This window comes from Rhinoraja longicauda, chromosome 38 (genome assembly GCF_053455715.1).
Source record: "Rhinoraja longicauda isolate Sanriku21f chromosome 38, sRhiLon1.1, whole genome shotgun sequence".
Lineage (NCBI taxonomy): Eukaryota > Metazoa > Chordata > Chondrichthyes > Rajiformes > Arhynchobatidae > Rhinoraja > Rhinoraja longicauda.
This window is the reverse complement of record NC_135990.1, coordinates 11,558,454-11,580,433: the sequence shown is the minus strand read 5'-3', so window position 1 is coordinate 11,580,433 and position 21,980 is coordinate 11,558,454. Positions and strand designations below refer to the sequence as shown.

General features: G+C 45.5%; 1 protein-coding gene across 2 annotated transcripts in view; it reads right to left on the bottom strand.

Moving 5' to 3' along the window:
* Positions 1 to 21,980, bottom strand: part of znf592 (zinc finger protein 592) — a 150,074-nt gene that overhangs the window by 34,069 nt on the left and 94,025 nt on the right. For both annotated transcript variants that reach the window (XM_078429703.1, XM_078429704.1), the window contains exons 4-7: positions 20,742 to 20,920; positions 17,977 to 18,153; positions 16,436 to 16,598; positions 8,478 to 8,753 (exon numbers count right to left, since the gene is read on the bottom strand). In XM_078429703.1, coding sequence (XP_078285829.1) covers positions 8,478 to 8,753; positions 16,436 to 16,598; positions 17,977 to 18,153; positions 20,742 to 20,920 — 795 coding nt within the window. The remainder of the gene's footprint in view (positions 1 to 8,477; positions 8,754 to 16,435; positions 16,599 to 17,976; positions 18,154 to 20,741; positions 20,921 to 21,980) is intronic.

Here is a 21,980-nt window from a genome sequence, read left to right as displayed (position 1 = left end):
GACATTCTTGTTCTTGAGGGAGTGCAGCGTAGGTTCACCAGGTTAATGCCTGGGATGGAGGGCCTGACATTTGATGAAAGAATGGATCGACTGGGCTTGTAATTCATTGGAATTTAGAGGGATGAGAGGGGATCTTATAGAAACATATACAATTCTTAAGGGATTGGACAGGCTAGATGCAGGAAAAATGTTCCCGATGTTGGGGGAGTCCAGAACCAGGGGTCACTGTTTAAGAATAAGGGGTAGGCTATATAGAACTGAGATGAGGAAAAACTGTTTCACCCAGAGAGTTCTGAATCTGTGGAATTCTCTGCCACAGAAGGCAGTGGAGGCCAATTCATTGGATGTTTTTAAAGAGTTAAATATAGCTCTTAGGGCTAACGGAATCAAGGGATGTCGGGAGAAAGCAGGGACGGGGTACTGATTTTGGATGATTAGCCATGATCATATTGATTGGCGGTGCTGGCTTGAAGGGCCGAATGGCCTACTCCTGCACCTATTTTCTATGTTTCTATGTACAGGCTGATCCTGCAAAACACAGTCCGTTTCCACATGCATGCTGCAGTTGCACAGCTCCGTCTCTTTCCAGAAAATACATCATGCATCAAGAAGCACTGGAGGCAACAAAACTTCCGCTCTCTTCCCCACGCCCAAGTCCCCGCGGCCGAGCCGCACCGGGCGCTGAAACATCGCCCGGCGCGGCTCGGCCGCGGGACTTAGCTGCGCACGGTACGGCCGGGGGCCTTCCATCGCCCGGCTCGGCCGCGGGATGTTTCAGCGCCCGGTGCAGCTCGGCCGCGGGGACTTGGGCGTGGGAAAGAGAGCGGAAGTTTTGTTGCCTCCATCACAGTGAGGGGGTGTTTGGAGTCACTGTGATGGATGTTTGTGTTGGGGTTATGTGTCTTGTGTTTCTTTTTTTTGTGTGACTGCTGTAACGTAATTTCGTTCGGTACCTCGGTACCGAATGACAAATAAAGGCTCTGTATTCTGTATTCTCAGAAAATAAGGAGTTAATTGGAGTTCCCACAAGTAACGCTTGAACATTTTACTGAAGAAACAAAGAACTGCAGATGCTGTTCAGACCAAAGATAGACACAGAGTGTTGGAGTGACACAGTTCCTGTTGAGTTACTCCAGCGCTTTGTGACTGTCTCTTGAACATTTTACCGTTTTTTTCAGTCGAAACAAAGAACTGCAGATGTTGATCAAAACACAAAAGGACACAAAGTGCTGGAGTAACTCAGCAGGTCAGGCACATCCCTGGAGAACATGGACTTTGCGGCGTTTCGGGACTGAAGAAGGGTCTCGACGCAAAATGACACCTATCCATTTTGGGTCAAGACCTTTCTTCAGTCCCGAAACGCCGCCTATCCATGTTCTCCAGGGATGCTGTCTGACCTCCTGAGTTACTCCAGCACTTTGTGCCCTTTAATGTATTTTCAGCTCATTTTGAGGATGATTTTTCAGTTATCAACACGAGGAAAAATTAGTTACTAAAAAGAGACTGTGCTAATACATCATTCTTGTTTCCAAGGTTATTGAACCCCTCAAAGTTGTTTCACCATTCAGTCTGATTATGGGATCCAAGTCTTTGTTTTCCCAAAAACCATAGTTAACAAAAATCTATGGATTGGAGGGTTATGGGGCAAAGGGGACCAGCCTAGTATGCCAACATATATATACAGGGACCCTCATATTTCGCCTGGGCAGCTTGCAGCCCAGTGGTATGAACATTGACTTCTCCAACTTTAGATAGTTCCTCTGTCCCTCTCTTCCCCTCCCCCTTCCCAGATCTCCTTCTATCTTCCTGTCTCCACCTATATCCTTCCTTTGTCCCGCCCCCGACATCAGTCTGAAGAAGGGTCTCGACCCGAAACGTCACCCATTCCTTCTCTCCTGAGATGCTGCCTGACCTGCTGAGTTACTCCAGCATTTTGTGAATAAACACCTTCGATTTGTACCAGCATCTGCAGTTATTTTCTTATATTTTCTTATATTATATATACAGGGACAAGGTAGGTCGAAGGGCCAGTTTCCGTGGTGTATAATTCTATGACTTAAAAATGTCATTGTGATAGTTTTATACAGAAGAAAGTGGATAAACTCAACCCTTACTTTTAGAATATAAACACTTTGCAGACTCTGCAGACTTTGGCAGTTACTATGGCAAGAGAAACTGAGTTAATGTTTTGAGTCAATTATCTTTCATTAGAAATATCTTTCGACTGCTAAAAACCAGAGTATCAAGGTTGTGCATGTGACTGTGTAACAGTGCAGTGGAGCTTGTGTTCCCTCAGGACCAGGTCTTCATGGAACTGCTGTGAATAACAATAATAGCTTCTATTTATATAATGCTTTAACATAGAAAAACTTCCTAAAGATACTTCAGAGACACAAAAAGGCTAAGAGCCAGAGATGGTTTGAGAGTTAGATTTTAAGTGGGTTTTAAATTAAAGACTGAAATGGAAGTTAAGAGTCGAGGGTTTTATGACTGATGGCATGGCTGCCATTAGTGGGAGAGAGTAGAAAACGAGGCTTTTGTGAGATCATTGTTGGATATGGGTAATTTTGATTAAATACATAAGCTTCTTGATGCCTGAAAGAAGAAAAAGGTCTTGACAGTGGAAAGGTTGAGGCATCAGTCGGATAGGCAGTGTGGAAACGAGGCAGTCTTGAGGAAGGAAAATGCATCAGAAACTGAGATGGGGAAAAGCATTTTCACCCAGAGAGTACCGAGATGAGGAAAAACGTTTTCACCCAGAGAGTTGTGAATCTGTGGAATTCTCTGCCACAGAAGGCAGTGGAGGCCAATTCACTGGATGTTTTCAAGCGACAGTTAGATATAGCTCTTGTGGCTAATGAAATCAAGGGATATGGGGAGAAAGCAGGAACGGGGTACTGGTTTCGGATGATCAGCCATGACCATATTGAATGGCGGTGCTGGCTCGAAGGACCGAACGGCCTCCTCCTGCAGCTATTCTCTATGTTTCTGCGTTACTCTCCCTGAGTGTGATCCCCAGTTACATTGAGGCTCAACTGAAACAGTAACCAGTGAAGGTTTTTTACTTTAGCAACATCAAAGTGTTTGTGACGCTGTCATGGATGATACGGTCAGTCCATTGCTCATCCTATTGGAGAATTCCAGCTCACTTTAGTTCAGATAGCAAACAAGCAGTGTGGCAACCTATAGGCAGTAGAGGGATGGCAAGAAGCAGAGTTGCCACGGACATAAAGAATATCTAGAATTTGTTTTCATGACCAAAATAAAGTTTGCCCTATTTTTGTATTTGTTTTTACAAGATCTAAGTAACACTGGTACCACCAGCTGTTATTGCCCATTCCTAATACTCCATGAGAAGATGCTGTTGTGGCCACCTTCTTGAGCTACTGTAGTCCTGGTGATGGTATGCAGAATGGAAACCTAGCGGCAATGAAGAAACAACAATGTCTTTCCAAGTCAGGATGGTATGCATCTTGGAAGAGGTGCTGTCTTCCTTAGTAGCTGCTGCCCGTTGTTTTCCCACAGCACCTCATATTTCACTCGGGCAGATTTACAACCCAGCAAATTTCAAGTAACCCTTGCATTCCCTCTCTCTCGGTATCTCCCCCACCTTAGTCGTCCTGCTAGATTCACTGTTCTTATCCCTTCGTTTTCACCTCCTCCTCAGCCAACAACGGACTATCGGAGCCATCTCTGCTTTGCTCTAGACCTTTTCATACCTCTAGTTCCCTCTCCCGACTCTCAGACCGAGACGAGTTTAATTTAGTTTAGTGTCACAGAGAAAACCTTTTTGTTGCGTGCTATCAAGTCAGCGGAAAGACTATACACGATTACGATCTAGCCTTCTGAAGTGTATAGATACAGAACAAAGGGAATAACGTATAATGCAAGGTAAAGTCCCGTAAAGTCTGATTAAAAACAGTCTGAGGGTCTTCATTGAGGTAAATGGAATCAAGGAATATGGGGAGAAAGCAGGAATGGGGTACTGGTTTTGGATGATAAGCCATGAGGAGGAGTTGGCTGCGCCTAACGGCTGCGGCTCTCTGGCAGTCTGTTTGTCTTTTTTTCTTTTTTTTGTTTGTGTCAGTGTTTTTGGCTGTGTATGTGTGGGGGGGGGGGGGGGGGGGTGGGGTGGGGCAGGGGAAACCTTTCTTTTATTAGGTCTCTTCCCCGGGGCGCAGCTCGCCCGCGGGGCCTTCCATCGCCCGGCGCGGCTCGGCCGCTGGACTTAACATCGCCGGCGCGGCTCGGCCGCGGGACCTAACAGTGCCCGGCGCGGCTCGGCCGCGGGGCCTTCCACCGCCCGGTACGGCCGCGGGACGGTTCAGCGCTCGGTGCGGCTCGGCCGCGGGGCCTTCCATCGCCCGGTGCGGCTCGGCCGCGGAACGGTTCAGAGCCCGGCACGGCCGCGGGGCCTTCCATCGCCCGGCGCGGCTCGGCTGCGGGACTTAACATCGCCGGCGCGGCTCGGCCGCGGGACATTTCAGTGCCCGGTGCGGCTCGGCCGCGGGACGTTTCAGTGCCCGGTGCGGCTCGGCCGCGGGACGTTTCAGTGCCCGGCGCGGCGTGGCCGCTGGACTTAACATCGCCAGCGCGGCTCGGCCGCGGGACGTTTCGGTGCCCGGTGCGGCTCGGCCGCTGGACTTAACATCGCCCGGTGCGGCCGCGGGACGTTTCGGTGCCCGGGGCGGCTCGGCCGCGGGGCCTTCCATCCTCTTGCGGGGGCTATGCGTGTCGGTTGCCTCGGTAGGGGTCGAGCTGCCTGTCCGTGGGCGCGGGGGGAAGAGAGGGGAAGTCTTGTTGCCTCCATCACAGTGAGGGGGTGTTTGGAGTCACTGTGATGGATGTTTGTGTTGGGGTCGTGTGTCCTGTGTTCTTTTCTTTTCTGCTGTGTCTTGTGACTGCTGAAATTTCGTTCGGTATTTATACCGAATGACAATAAAGTTTTGTTATACTGTTATACTGTTATGATCATATTGAATGCTCTCTAGTAGTTGATAGGATGGTTCACCTGGGACAAAACTATCCCTGAATCTGGAGATATGTGTTTTCACACATCTGTATCTCTTGCCAGATTGAGAGGTGCCATCTGAGTAACCTAGATGAGTAGCCACAATGCATTAGATATGGACTGCCTGCACTGGTAGTGGAGATGTGCTTAAGATGCCGTCGAGTAGGTTGCCTTGTCCTCAAACTTCTTGAAGGTTGTTGGAGTTACACTCATCTGAGTCAGTGGAGTTTATTCCGTGATCTGCTGACATGCCTTGCTGATGGTGGAAATATTTTGGAAAGTCAGGAGAAGAGTCATGGAGTACCCAGCCTCCAATCTCTTCATGCGGTAAAACCCTTTGTGTGCTTGGTTCAGTTTAATTTCTGGCCCACAGTGACATCAGGAGTATTGTACGTTGGCCTTTATTATGAGAGGATTTGAATATAGGAGCAAGGATGTCTTGTGTATTTTTACAGGACCATGGCGAGATTCCAACTGAGATATAGCTTTGGCTCCTTCCTCAAAATAAAATGCTCTCCGAGGAAACGTGTCAAGGATTCGTTAGGCTGGTTCCTGAGACGGTGAGTATGTGCTCAGACAAGAAATTGACCAGAGTCCACGAGAATGAGAGGTTATCCTAATGAAAGGGAGAAAAGTCTTAAGAGATTGGCACGGAGGAAGCAGAATGTTGCCTTGGGCTGAGAAGTCTAGAAGTGGCGCAGCTACTGTAAGGTAGTGTTGCTGCCTTACAGTGCTTACAGTGCCAGAGACCCGGGTTCAATCCCGACTACGGGTGCTGTCTATACGGAGTTTGTACGTTTTCCCCGTGACCTGCGTGGGTTTTTCTCCGAGATCTTCAGTTTCTTCCAACATTCCAAAGACGTACAGGTTTGTAGGTTAATTAGCTTGGTATAAATATAAATTGTCCCTAGTGTGTGTAGAATAGTGCTTATGTGCGGGGATCGCTAGTTGGTGCGGACTCGGTGGGCCAACGGGCCTGTTTCCGCGCTGTATCTCTGAACTAAAAGTAACAGCCTCAGAATATTGAGTAAACCATTTTGGATTAAAATGAGACATTTCTTCACTCAGAGGGTGGTTAATCTTCAGAATTCGCTATGCCAAAGGGTGGATGAGACGTAAGCCATTTGCTTCATTTAAAAATGATAGATTTCTTACTATTAAGGGAAGCACCAAGGCACATTCCTTGTATATGTATACTTGGCCAATAAACTCATGCATTCATTCATTCATTCATCAAGGAATATGACAAAAGTATTGGAATGTGACCTTTCTCAGCCATAATCTTGTAGAATGGTCAAGTCTCAAATTTTGCAAAGCAGATGAGAAAGTCCTAAAGTGGTTGCAAAAATAACTTTTTAAAAAAGGCGTCAGCTCAGAGTTAACCATCTCACTAGGGTCTTTTCTACATCCCGCAGCTCCGCTCTTGCTCCCCCTCCCCCCACTCGCAACAAGGACAGAATCCCCCTCGTTCTCACCTTCCACCCCACCAGCCGGCGGATCCAACAAATCATCCGCCAACATTTCCGTCACCTACAACGGGACCTCACCACTGGCCATATCTTCCAATCCCCTCCCCTCTCTGCGTTCCGCAGAGACCGTTCCCTCCATAACTCCCTGGTCCACTTGTCCCTACCTACCCAAACCACCCCATCCCCAGGCACTTTCCCCTGCAACCGCACGAGATGCAACACCTGTCCCTTTACCTCCCCCCTCAACTCCATCCAAGGACCCAGTCTTTCCAGGTGAGACAAAGGTTCACCTGCACCTCCTCCAACCTCATCTATTGCATCCGCTGCTCTAGATGCCAACTTATTTACATCGGCAAAACCAAGCGCAAGCTCGGCAATCGCTTCGCTCAACACCTGCGCTTGGTCCGCATTGACCAAACTGATCTCCCGGTGGCCACGCACTTCAACTCCCCCTCCCATTCCCAGTCTGACCTTTCTGTCATGGGCCTCCTCCAGTGCCATAGTGAGGCCCACCGGAAATTGGAGGAACAGCACCTCATATTTCGCCTGAGCAGCTTGCAGCCCAGTAGTATGAACATCGACTTCTCGAACTTTATATAGTTCCTCTGTCCCTCTCTTCCCCTCCTCCTTCCCAGATCTCCCTCTATCTTCCTGTCTCCACCTATATCCTGTCCCACGCCCCTGACATCAGTCTGAAGAAGGGTCTCGACCCGAAACGTCACCTATTCCTTCTCTCCTGAGATGCTGCCTGACCTGCTGAGTTACTCCAGCATTTTGTGAATAAATACCTTCGATTTGTACCAGCATCTGCACTTATTTTCTTATATTATATTTCAAAACAACCGATTAATATACATCTGCTTTCAGCCAAGGTTCTACATATGAGGAGACCACAGCCTGGTTGTATAGCAAGCCACAGGTTTGTACAAGTACGGGGGGGGCTTTGCTCAAATTAACTTGCTTAGGGGAGAACACCAATTCCTTTACTGTCCAAACATAAGAAATGAAATCCAAAAACAAAACATACTTGATACACACCGGATCGGACATGCACATTAAACCTGTGCTTCCAAACTAGGTAAGCTTTAAATCAAAGAAAAATGGCTCATTTAAAGTCTTTTATGCTACAAGATGCCTCTTCAGTTTTAAGTTGTGTAAAACCAAAATTAGTTCACAAGCAAGTGATTTTGCTGATTACAAATAGCTTTGGTAGCTATTTTGTAATATCACAAGGTACAAACGCACAATTAATCTTTCAGGTTATAGTTTACGCTATCATCTGGTGATAAAGTGAAGTAGAAATACCACTCCTGAACTCACTGAATTTAATGCATTACATTTCTGCTGGAGAAGTTGTAAAATCTACACAGGAACATTTTCAGATCAATACCCTGAAAAAGGAATTTATAAATCAATACACATGAAACTGAGAATTAAATATCACTGGTTGCCAGTCTATATCTCATTATCTATAACTGTCAGGAATGATCAAAGACTTGGGATATTTGTTATAGCTGAGGGGAAAACATAATGTTAAAATTATAGAATATTATTTGATATGGTAATTTCTCTCATGGAGGAGTCCAAAACCAGATATCGTAAATTTAAGATAACGATCAATAAATAAGGAATTCTTGAAAATCCTTATTCACAAAATGCTGGAGTAACTCAGCAGGTCAGGCAGCATCTCAGGAGAGAAGGAATGGGCGACGTTTTGGGTCGAGACCCTTTTTCAGACTGATCCTTTGTGCATAAGACGGTGTGAATACGTAAACGTTTTCTGCTTAAGTTATTGATATGAATAATATAGATGTGATCACAAAGCAGGAGAGCAAGTGCCCAAAGGGAAAAGGAATAGGTTATACAGTTAGAATAAATAGGTGACGTGAGAGGAATCAGTATAGATTGGTTGGATTTGTTCTGCCTGCAAATTGTATGTAATTCCATAAAAATGATCGTCAATTCAAATTGGAGTTAATTAATAAAATGGCATTTACCTTTCCATGACTTTGCTTCATGTGGGATACATAGTGGTCTCGTTCTGCAAACCACTGGAGACATTCACCACAAGTCCAGCCCAGTGACTTCACTTTCGGCCGCCTCTCGGACTTCAGCAGTGGAGCCTCATCCTTTTTGCCGTTGTTTAAGCCATTAGCAGCCACGCGTGTTGTAGAAGCCTCTGCTGTCTGGCCACAAGACGGAGGCTTAAACTCCCTGGATGGAGACCTGGAGCCTGGAGACTTCTCAGTGGTTTCAACAACATTATGAACATCCTAATGTAAAGAAAAAGGATTGTTACCATTACTCAAACAGTACTCGCTAAGTAGTTACAAACTGATACAGCAGTGCCAGCTCTCTGCAGATAGATTGGAGGAATATGAAAAACACTACATAAGATAGACACAAAAAGCTGAAGTAACTCAGAGGGACAGGCAGCATCTCTGGAGAGAAGGAATGAGTGACGTTTCAGGTCAAGACCCTTCTTCAGACACGAGATATCCTTTACAAGTTCAATAGTAAGTTATTTCTTATTTCTAATGCTATTTTTAAACCAATGATTTTCAATCTATTGACCGTAATGGGACACTTTTGCAGCTCTCAGTCTCTCATGTGGAGATTACCCACACAAATTACTTCCTATATATCAGTTAAAATTGTATTTTATGTTATCTGACAGTAATGCATAGAAACTGATTTGTCGCAATAACTATTTTAAGCATTAGGAAATGTCTACTGAACACATTTTAAATTTACAATAGCTCCATTGTTTCAGATCCTGCAGAGTGAAGCTATTTAATTCAACTGATGGCATAATTTTAGTCCCTGCATCAGAATGTTTGTACAGAGCACAAGATGAATGCCACTTGCATCTTCCTGTAATGTGGTGCAGCTGTGATCCTTTGTGATCCTTGTCCATTCTTCAGATAATCTTCATAAATCATATAAAGCCTAGATGCATGATAGATAGCAAGCTGGGATGCATGGGAGAATGTCACATGGACTACCAGGTTATTTTATGAAGTCTGGCATCAGAGAGCTGTCCATATTATCACTGGCAACTCACAGCTGTGGGGTTTCTTTACATTACACTGGAATTTAGAAGGATGAGAGGAGATCTTATCGAAACGTATAAAATTATTAAGGGGTTGGACACGTTAGAGGCAGGAAACATGTTCCCAATGTTGGGGGAGTCCAGAACCAGGGGCCACAGTTTAAGAATAAGGGGTAGGCCATTTAGAACGGAGATGAGGAAGAACTTTTTCAGTCAGAAAGTTGTGAATCTGTGGAATTCTCTGCCTCAGAAGGCAGTGGAGGCCAATTCTCTGAATGCATTCAAGAGAGAGCTAGATAGAGTTCTAAGGATAGCGGAGTCAGGGTGTATGGGGAGAAGGCAGGAACGGGATACTGATTGAGAATGATCAGCCATGATCACATTGAATGGCGGTGCTGGCTCGAAGGGCCGAATGGCCTCCTCCTGCACCTATTGTCTATTGTCTATAACAGTAAGTATATTACCAATTACAGGTGGCAAATGGTGATGCTTCAAAATTAGTTTAGTTGAGAGATACAGCACGGAAACAGGCCCTTCGGCCCTTGCCCGCACCATCCAGCGATCCCCGCACATTAACAATACCCCACACACACACACTAGGGACATTTTTTTAACATTTACACCAAGCCAATTAACCTGTACGTCTTTGGAGTGTGGGAGGAAACTGAAGATCTCGGAGAAAACCCACGCAGGTCACGGGGAGAACGAACAAACCCCGTACAGACAAGCACCCGTAGCCAGGATCGAACCCACGTCTCTGGCGCTGTAAGGCAGTAGCTGTAAGGCACTATCATTCATGAAGATCAAACATAATCTTTTACCTCAGTGCCACTTCTTGCACTAACCCGTATCCCTTGATGAAGCTTATTATCCTAAAAATCTATCAATCGCTGTTGACAACTTAGCCTTCACAACTCTCGAGTTTGAAATGCCAGAGATTCACAAACTTTTAGCGTTTTTCTTATTCTGAGATTGCGACTGTTCATTCTGGACAATCCAGCATCTATCTTGTCAAACCTAAAAATAATTTTTGTACCAGGTCTTGGTGAGTACGCTGTTGAGTAGCAGTTGAAACGACAAAAGGAACTGAGAGGGACTCACAGAACTCCAGAGCTTCTTCAAAGTGAGCATGTCTTTAAAGAGAAGGAATGGGTGACGTTTCGGGTCGAGACCCTTCTTCAGACTGATGTCAGGGGGGCGGGACCTGACATCAGTCTGAAGAAGGGACTCGACCCGAAATGTCACCCATTCCTTTTCTCCTGAGATGCTGCCTGACCTGCTGAGTTACTCCAGCATTTTGTGAATAAATACCTTCGATTTGTACCAGCATCTGCAGTTATTTTCTTACACTACATGTCTTTAAAGAGAATTTGCAGTGGAATGGTGGAATGAAGACACAAGCAGAACTTCTTGAATATCTTCTTGAATAGGGTGGTATCGTGGCGCAGTGGTAGAGTTGCTGCAATACAACACTAGAGACCTGGGTTCGATCCCGACTACGGGTGCTTGTCTGCACGGAGTTTGTACGTTCTCCCCGTGATTTTCTGAGATCTTCGGTTTCCTCCCACACTCAAAAGACGTACAGATTTGTAGGTTAATTGGCTTGGTGTAAATGTAAATTGTCCCTGGTGTGTGCAAGGATAGTGTTAGTGTGCGGGGATCGCTGGTCGGTGCCCGTTTCCCTGCTGCATCTCTAAACTAAATCAGAGCAAGTCCCCTAAAGCAACATGGTGTAAACCTCTAGTTCCTTATGTTCTTGTCTGCCGACACACAAATCTGTTAAATTACGGAGAGCATTGACCCCATCTGCTTAATTCCCTTGATAGGACAATCATAAAACTGGCTTTAATTACAGGAATCCGGTAAACCTTAATTTACTCCCTCTATCACATATATCCTATGTTAAACTAGAGAAAGGCAACTTGTACACAATAATCCTGCTGTTGATCACCAGAACCATAAAGGACTGCAGTCTAGAATAGCTGAGTTACTCCAGCATTTTGTGATACTTTCAATTTGTACCAGCATCTGCAGTTATTTTCCTACACAACTTGCCTCTCCACTGCGATTTCTCCTCAAGGTATGTCTATTTTGAAGAAGTTCTCTTCCTCTCTTCGACGAGAGTTTAGCAACATGCTCTCTCGCTGCTCCCTCTGTGATTCCTCCCGCCCTCCTACTCTACGCTCCCACTGTCTTCCTGTCTCCACCTATCATCCTTTCTTTGTCCCGCCCCCCTGACATCAGTCTGAAGAAAGGTCTCGACCCGAAACATCACCCATTCCTTCTCTCCAGAGGTGCTGCCTGACCCGCTGAGTTATCCCAGAATTTTGTGATACCTTCGATTTGTACCAGCGTCTGCAGTTATTTTCCTACACAGTCTAGAATAAGCAGTGATCCAGCATCATGGTTATGAATATAGTTTTGGAATAATTTGCCCATGTGGGCAAGGTTTCTGAACAACCGAGGTTGGGGGAGTCCAGAACAAGGGGCCACAGTTTAAGAATAAGGGGTAGGCCATTTAGAACTGAGATGAGGAAAAACCTTTTCACTTAGAGAGTTGTGAATCTGTGGAATTCTCTGCCTCAGAAGGCAGTGGAGGCCAATTCTCTGAATGCATTCAAGAGAGAGCTAGATAGAGCTCTTAAGGATAGCGGAGTCAGGGGGTATGGGGAGAAGGCAGGAACGGGGTACTGATTGAGAATGATCAGCCATGATCACTTTGAATGGCGGTGCTGGCTCGAAGGGCCGAATGGCCTACTCCTGCACCTATTGTCTATTGTACAAAACCGTTTCTTTCGTGAGTGCACAATAATCTGTGATTTTCATCAGAAAGTGTGGTCGAAAGTCCTCACAGGTGCAGCTCTACCAGACTTTGTTTGAGGCGCATGTGGAGCATTGCGTGCAGTTCTATTCGCCCTAGTACAGGAAGGATGTGGAGGCTTAGGCGTGTGCGCAGAGGGGGTCTACTAGAACAGTGGCTGGATTTGAGGGTTTCAGCAGCAAGAAGAGAGACAATCAAGCTCTTGTCGGCAATTTAGCCTTCAGACTCTCGAGCTCAGAGTCACAAAGCTTTGGGCTTTTCTTATTCTGAGATTGCGACCCCTCGTTTTGGACAATCCAGCATCTACCATGTCAACCCACAGAGAGTGGTGGGGGCCTGGAACGTATTGTCAGGGATGGTGGTGGAGGCAAATATGATACTGATGTTTAAGAGGCTTTTAAATGAACACATGGAAGTGCAAGGGATATTTGTATGGATCATGTACAGGCAGATGAGATCAATTTAACTTGGCATCATGTGCTGTACTGTTCTATTCTGTTCTTTAACAACAACAGTGTCCTTAAATCCATCATAGAACAAATAAACAATAGACAATAGGTGCGGGAGTAGGCCATTCGGCCCTTCGCGCCAGCACCGCCATTCCATGATTACATTGAATGGCGGTGCTGGCTTGAAGGGCCGAATGGCCTACTCCCGCACTTATTGTCTATTGTCTATTTGTTCGATGATGGATTTAAGGACACCGTTGATGTCATCACTTGGGAGAGTTCCATACCTGAAAAGAGTGTTGGCAAATGTGAAAAAGTCATCAAAGAATTGCATACATGATCCCATTAATGTGTGAAATCGAACAGGATATGTGTGAGAAGTTGCACTATTCCGCGTTTGTGCTATTTCAAATGCTGGGTGGGAGTGGTGGGTAGCGGAGGGAATGCAAATGCAAGTAGAAGTATGCTTCTTTGTAACGTTGGCAAACCCATGCAAGACGTGGGCAGGCCTTGTTGCATCAATGATGTCGGTTTGCATGGGAACTGGGACCTTGCTGAGAGGATAAGGAACAGAAACTATTCCAGAGCCTCAGGCCAGAGCAGGGTTGTTCATGATGGGGGTCCAAATTGGACTTCAAAGGCATGTGTGGCTGATAATGTTTTTGAGACAGGAAACCGTGGCCAGAGTAAAATTTAATAACAAGGAGGGCAGCACTGCCACAGTAGTAGAACTGCTGCCTCACAGTGCTGGAGACCAGGGTAGGATTCTGACCTTGCCTGCTGTCTGTGCAGAATTTGTACGTCCCTCTTGTGACTGTGGCATAACATAGAATAGCGTGTGGGTGATCGATAGTGGGCGTGGATTCGGTGGGCTGAAGGGCCAGTTGCCACACTGTATCTCTAAACTCTAAAACAGATTCAAGGGCAAACAACCTCCTCTCTCAAAGATCTGGCATTCAGGTTTTTGACCCCATGAATTTATAGAAACAATGAACTGTTCCATTTCAGTTTGGTTTATTGTCACGTGTAAACATAGAAACATAGAAACATTTGGTCTCCACTGCCCTCTGTGGCAGAGAATTCACAACTCTCTGGGTGAAAAAGTTCCATCTCACCTCAGTTTTAAATGGCCTCCCATTTATTCTAAGACTGTGGCCCCTGGTTCTGGACTCACCCAACATTGGGAACATTTTTCCTGCATCTAGGTTGTCCAGTCCTTTTATAATTTTATATGTCTCTAGAAGATCCCCTCTCATCCTTCTAAACTCCAGTGAATACAAGCCTAGTCTTTTCAATCTTTCCCCATATGACAGTCCCGCCATCCCAGGGATCAATCTCGTGAACCTATGCTGCACTGCCTCAATTACAAGGATGTCCTTCCTCAAATTAGGAGACCAAAACTGTATACAATACTCCAGATGTGGTCTTACCAGGGCCCTATACAAATGATATACAAAGTTGTTTATTCACAAAATGCTGGAGTAACTCAGCAGGTCAGGCAGCATCTCAGGAGCACCTAAGATGCTTCCTGACCTGCTGAGTTACTCCAGCATTTTGTGAATAAATACCTTCGATTTGTACCAGCATCTGCAGTTATTTTCTTACAAAGTTGCTAGCTAATAAGATATACAAAGTTAGATGATATTATGGTGTAACCGATATTCTGCTTTTGGAAAATATATTTGTGCCTAATGCGCAAACTGCACATAGATTGATGAGGCAGGTAAAGCATCACGGACTTCAGAATCACAGCAATGCAGTCAACTCTTGCTATTGAGGGCGTGCAGCGTAGGTTTACTAGGTTAATTCCCGGAATGGCGGGACTGTCATATGTTGAAAGACTGGAGCGACTTGGCTTGTATACACTGGAATTTAGAAGGATGAGAGGAGATCTTATCGAAACGTATAAGGTTATTAAGGGGTTGGACACGTTAGAGGCAGGAAACATGTTCCCATTGTTGGGGGAGTCCAGAACAAGGGGCCACATTTTAAGAATAAGGGGTAGGCCATTTAGAACTGAGATGAGGAAAAACATTTTCAGTCAGAGTTGTGAATCTGTGGAATTCTCTGCCTTTATTCTGGATAGAGCTCTTAAGGATAGCGGAATCAGGGGGTATGGGGAGAAGGCAGGAACGGGGTACTGATTGAGAATGATCAGCCATGATCACATTGAATGGCGGTGCTCGAAGGGCCGAATGGCCTCCTCCTGCACCTATTGCCTATTATCTAACTCTTAAAAGGTTTAGCAGGCCACTCCTGCCAGGGCCAATAATGCTTGTTCGCAATAGCCATATCTTGAGAACTAAATGAAAAAACTGCTAATTCAATTTTACAATGAACTCCTCTCACCCAATCTTCCCTCAAAATATTGAACATCCTATCACTTCTCAAAAAGCTGTTATATTAATGACTGCTTATAAATGCTTTCCTGATCACTGTAAGGTTTCAGGTTACTCTTTAACGAACTGAAGCTCTTTTGTAAATGACAAGGTATTCTCAAAATGAGTAGAAGTAACAACATGCCTGTTACCTTCGTTATTTTTCTTCTTTCGTTATCACATGTACATCACAAACCACAAGGCCCGTGGATAAGACGGAGGAGCCAGCGCTGCCGTCGCAGCTGCGGCTTGCCTGCAGTCCGTCTGTCTTTTGTGTTTTTTGTTGTTTTTGTCTCAATTGTAGTGTTAATATGATGTAGTGTTGTATGTTATGTTTTGGGGGGTGGGGGGGTGGGAGGGAACGGGAACTGTAACTGTAACATTCTCTCTCCAGAACGGAGACGCGACCTTTGTTCTGTGTGGTGTCTCCGTTCCCGTTGCGGCCTACCACCGGCCATGCACCTGGGACCACCTGGGTCTCTGGTTCGCAGAGCCCGCGGTCCGGACTCACCACCTGCGGCGCTGGCTGCCTGCGAATGCTGCGGGAACGGCTGCGACTCGTCTCCGGAGGCTCCGGCGCGGGCCGCGTGGACGTCGGAAGCCCGCAGGCCCCTGGATGGGGGCCGACATCGGGAGCTCCGGCTGCGGCAGAGGCAACGTGTCCGCCCGCCCCGAATCGCGGGGCTTGGGTCGGCCCTCCGCGGACCTTTCACCATCCGGCGCGGCCTGAAATAGGCCGCGGGATTTTTTTTCACCGACCAGCGGGGGCTTCAATATCGGGAGCCCCGACCGCCCCGACGTGGCAACTCCAACAGCCTGACCGCGGGACAAGACGGCAGGGAAGAGAAAAAGACATTCTGGCCTTCCATCACAGTGAGGAGGGACTGGAGGAGACTCACTGTGATGGATGTTTCTTTTTGTTTGGTGTTAGTTGTGATTGTATGTGTTATTGCATTTTTATTGATTAATCTTATTGGTCTTATTGTTCAACTGCGGGTAATGTTTCATTTTACTACACATTTATGTGTATGTAACAAATAAACGACTATTGACTATTGATACGAGAGTGCGCAAATACTGGAGTCAGGAGCTAAAGTCAGGGTCAAACTCAAGTCTCTGGAGCTGAAAAGCAGGAATTCTACCACTGCACCACTGGAAGAGGGAAATGGACAGTCGATGCTTTGGGTTTAATCTGGGCTGTTGATAATCTCGATTTGGTTGACAGCTACAAGTAAAGGCAAACCGCTGGACTTACCTTGAAGTGTTCCATCATCAACTGTTTGTGCATGTACACCAGTTTGCACACTGGACACTTGTAAACACACATTCTTAATTTGTTTTTGTGCTGCTCGAAGTGATTGTGTAGCAAGGCTTGCTGGTTGAATACAGTTTCACACATTGAGCACTTGAAGATAACTCTGCAAATTGAGAAATATTTGATATTAGCATTCCGCCAGTGATTACAACCTAACAACAAATGTAATTACAAGATTGTGGCGCGTCGGTAGAGGCCCGGTAGAGGCCCGAAATAAAGGCAAGGAGCCAGGTATTTTGGGGGCGTTATGGTTTATTAGACGGGTCGAGTCCATTCCCGTGCCGAAGGGTCGGTAGTGGTATGGCCCGACCCTTGGGAGCCGCCACAAGATGATGAATTCTTAAAAAGACTCCAAAGCAAATGGAGCTGTTGTCCAAGACAGAGAACTTTAATGCTTTGTTAAAAACGCTTTGACGAACTTTAAACCTGTGATCTAATGAAAAGTAATGATACCATAGCCAAAAGTGTGAGGCCAAGCAACACCGTATTACATTTCCAAGTCTAACTCCAGTGACAATTCTCCCATATTACTTTGCACTTTCTTGTTGTCCTGCATGAGAACTGAAAATAAGCTGCTTTTCAACAGATTGATCCAGAAATCCAACATTATAGGTGTAGGAAGGAACTGCAGATGCCGGTTTAACCCGAAGATAGACACAAAAAGCTGGAGTAACTCAGCGGGACACGCAGCATCTCCGGAGAGGAGTGGGTGACGTTTATAGTTGCAGACACAAGGTACTGCTGATGCTGGTTCGTTAAAAAAGGACACAAAGTGCTGGAGTAACTCAGCGGGTCAGGCAGCATCTCTGGAGAACATGGAAAGGTGACGTTTTGCGTCAGAACTTTCTTCAGACTGATTGGAATGGGGGGGGGGGGGGGGGGGGGGAGAAAGCTGGAAGTCATCCTCTACATAATGTAGATTAATTTGATACGCCCAGTCTATGTGCAGGTTAAAATCTTCCCACAACATTGTCTTACCTCTCTGATGTGCACTTCTAAATGTCCTTACTTATATCATTCCCTGATACATCTTTGCTATTTGTTGGCCTTCTTCCTGCGACGTGTCTGATTCCCATCCCCCATCGTACCTCTACCAAGTGTAGCAAATAAATTGAAAATAAAAGACCATAAGACAGGAGCACAATTAGTTCATTGGCCCAACAAGTCTACTCCGTTGTTCAATCAAGGCTGATCAATTTTTCCCTCTCAACCCCATTCTCCTGCCTTCTCCCTGTAACCTTTGACGCTCTTCCTAATCAAGAAACTATCAATCTTCACTTTAAAAACACCCAATGACTTGGCCTCCACAGCCATCTGTGGCAATGAATTCCACAGATTCGCCACCCTCCAGCATTTTGTGTCTATCTTCGGTGTAACCCAGCATCTGCAGTTCCTTCCTAAGCAAACAATATTATTAGCTTGTATTTCCATATGGGCCTATTATTAATCCAGATAAGTTCATGCACGTATCTTGAACTTACTCAGGTGGCGGATGTTTAGTTGAGGGATGCTGTGAGCTGTAATGGGAGCTGGCGCTCTGGGCTGACTTGAAGGCCATCGGACAAATTGTGCATTTGTGGAAAGATTCAGAGTGGGAAACTTGGATGTGAGTCTTGATTGTGTTCGTATCGCTAAAGATGCCTCCACAATGCGTACATCTGGGCAAAGGAGAGAGGAAAATGTAAGAAACATCGTACAAAACATTGTGACCATTTCAAGTTTAAAAAAACCCCCTAACTTTTAGAGGTAAATAGATGGCACTAACAGGTACTTTTCATCCCTCTGCTCTTTTGAAGCCCAGCTTAGCCACACATCTTAAAAATGGTTTGTACTCAAATAGAGGTTAGAGAGATACAGCGTGGAAACAGGCCCTTCGGCCCTCCAAGTTCGCGCTCACCAGTGGTGATCACCTATATGCTAGTTTTATCCTGCACACTCGGGACAATTTACAGAAGCCAGTTAACCTAACAACCCGTGCGTCTTTGGAAAATGGGTGAAGAAAACCCACGCGGTCTTTGGGAGAAAAATATTTAATAATTATATTTAATAAACAGGCAAAATAAGAGGAAAATCTAAAAGGCACAAATATTTCCTCAAGCATAAATTCAAACAAAATAAAACACTAACTTCACTTTGATGGTTATTGGCTCTTCGTGAAATAATCAGAATCTAGTACAATGTCTCCCTTGTTGCCACATGGCACGATTGAAAACACCATGTAAGGCTTTTGAAGACCTTAAAGGTCTCTACAATTGCAGGGGACAAGAATATTTGGCTGTAATATGCCTTTCAGGTGAACCTCTCTGCCATGAGGAAACAGCTGGAAACTATAATTGTGCTCATAAGGATTCCAACTACATGAATACGCAAAATTCCTAGAATATCTAACAGTTTTTGTAATCCACATCCAAGAATTAGCAGTAATATTCTATTTAGAATCACATAACATGGAAACAGGCCCTTCAGCCCACCAATGTCCATTCACACTGTTCCTACACTGTTCCCATTCTATTCTTCCACCAAGTTCCCATCAACTCCCCAGATTTTAACCCTTACCTACACACTCAGGGCAAGTTACAGTGGCCAATTTATCTCCATTGCGGACATCTTGGGATCACAGGGAGAACATGCAAATTCCACACAGAGAGGACCAGAGGTCAGGATCGAACCCAGGTTGTTGGAATCACGAGGCAGCAGCTCTATTTAGCTGCACCATTGTGCTGTGCCTATTTTAACACTTCTCTGGTTGTTTAAATAAATGATATTCAGAGCCCAATGATTCCAAAACCCCAACTAACTTTCACATCAGATCTGCCAATCACTGATAAAAGGAGTATCACTTAATGTAGACAATAGGTGCAGGAGTAGGCCACTCGGCCCTTCGAGCCAGCACCACCATTCAATGTGATCATGGCTGATCATTCTCAATCAGTACCCCGTTCCTGCCTTCTCCCCATACCCCCTGACTCCGCTATCCTTAAGAGCTCTATCTAACTCTCTCTTGAATGCATTCAGAGAATTGGCCTCCACTGCCTTCTGAGGCAGAGAATTCCACAGATTTACAACTCTCTGACTGAAAAAGTTTTTCTTCATCTCCGTTCTAAATGGCCTACCCCTTATGCTTAAACTGTGGCCCCTGGTTCTGGACTCCCCCAACATTGGGAACATGTTTCCTGCCTCTAACGTGTCCAACCCCTTAATAATCTTATACGTTTCGATAAGATCCCCTCTCATCCTTCTAAATTCCAGTGTGTACAAGCCTAGTCGCTCCAATCTTTCAACATATGACAGTCCCGCTATTCCGGGAATTAACCTAGTAAACCTACGATGCACGCCCTCAATAGCAAGAATATCCTTCCTCAAATTTAGAGACCAAAACTGCACACAGTACTCCAGTTGCGGTCTCACTAGGGCCCTGTACAACTGCAGAAGGACCTCTTTGCTCCTATACTCAACTCCTCTTGTTATGAAGGCCAACATTCCATTGGCTTTCTTCACTGCCTGCTGTACCTGCATGCTTCCTTTCAGTGACTGATGCACTAGGATACCCAGATCTCGTGATGATTTAGACAATATTCTTGGCTATAACACATTAGTTGAGAAAAATGCTACCTCTTTCACTGTTTTTTCCAGTGTATTTTTTGTTTTACATTAGTGATCTTAGTGCTAAAGTATATTTGAAATCGGAAAAGCAAAATTTCCAACAATTTTAGTGCACTGTAACATTCATTTCTCTGAGGTGAAACCAAAAAAATACTGGAAATAGCTTGTAAGATTATTGTCGCCACATGTACCAAGGTACAGGGAAAAGCTTTCAGAGCTAGCATTTTAGATTTAGTGTAGAGATAAAGTCTATCTATAGACAAAATCTATCTGCAGGGAGTAAAACTCTCCTTTATTTCTAAATGCCAGACATAAAAACAGCTTCTTTCCAAGAGTGATAGTTCTACTCAATAACCAAAGTCTGTAGTCTCTTTTTTGCTCTGGTTTATTTTCACCCACACGTTTAGACCGTAACGTTGTATCCTTACTGTTTTGATGTGGTTATGCTTTATTCTTAATTGTTTGTGTTGTCATTTGTGAGCGGAGCACCAAGGCACATTCCTTGTGTATGCGCACTTGGCCAATAAACGTATTCATTCATTCATTTCCATTTTTGAAGTATTTATGTCTTCAGAGTAGTCATTTGAGTGCTATTTTTCCGGAAAGCTATTTCTGAAAGCTGGAACATCCTTTTCATACTGACCTATACGCTACCGTCCGTGCATAGTGTAGGCAGTTCTCCTTGACGTGAGTTTGGAAATAGGCTGACCGGCACACTGCACCGCACTCCGGACAGCAGTAGGGGGACTTGTGTGTGTGAATACGGAGGTGAGCAGCATAGCTACATTTATTGGGCAGCATCATCTGGCAGACACGACACGTCTTGGAGAGAAAAAGAGAAGCAAAGAAATGCAGAGTTTAAAATATTGCAATAATACATGCCATTTCCTCATTGTCACATCACACGGTCGTATCACCATTCCTGTGGTCATCTATCTTCTTCCCCAGCCAATGATGGGTCATTACGGACTCCACCCTTCCCGATGTCATCAGCCCATCCCCACAAGGACCTTTCTATCCTGGGCCTCCTCCCTTGTCAGAGTGAGGCCACACGCAAATTGGGGGATTAGCACCTCATATCATATCATATCATATCATATATATACAGCCGGAAACAGGCCTTTTCGGCCCTCCAAGTCCGTGCCGCCCAGCGATCCCCGCACATTAACACTATCCTACACCCACTAGGGACAATTTTTACATTTACCCAGCCAATTAACCTACATACCTGTACGTCTTTGGAGTGTGGGAGGAAACCGAAGATCTCGGAGAAAACCCACGCAGGTCACGGGGAGAACGTACAAACTCCTTACAGTGCAGCACCCGTTTCGCTTGGGCAGCTTACAACCCAGCAGGTATTTATTTCACAAAATGCTGGCGTCTCGACCCATTCCTTCTCTCCTGAGATGCTGCCTGACCTGCTGAGTTACTCCAGCATTTTGTGAAATAAATACTTTCGATTTGTACCAGCATCTGCAGTTATTTTCTTACAACCCAGCAGTATGAACATTGACTTCTCTAATTTCAAGCATCCGCTTCCTTTCCTCTCCCCCACCATAGTCATCCTACTAGTTCCACTGTTCGCATCCTTGCATCCCTCTCATTAGCACATCTTCCCCAGCCAACAATGGGCCACTATGATCTAGACACAAAATGCTGGAGTAACTCAGCGGGTCAGGCAGCATCTCAGGGGAGACGGAATGGGTGACCTTTTCGGGTCGAGACCCTTCTTCCTTCCTGAGGTAATCTACCGCGGCACGGTGGCGCAGCAGCAGAGTTGCTGCCTTACAGCAAATGCAGCTGGAGATTCAGGTTCGATCCTGACCACGGGCGCCGTCTGTACGGAGTTTGTACGTTCTCCCCGTGACCTGCGTGGGTTTTC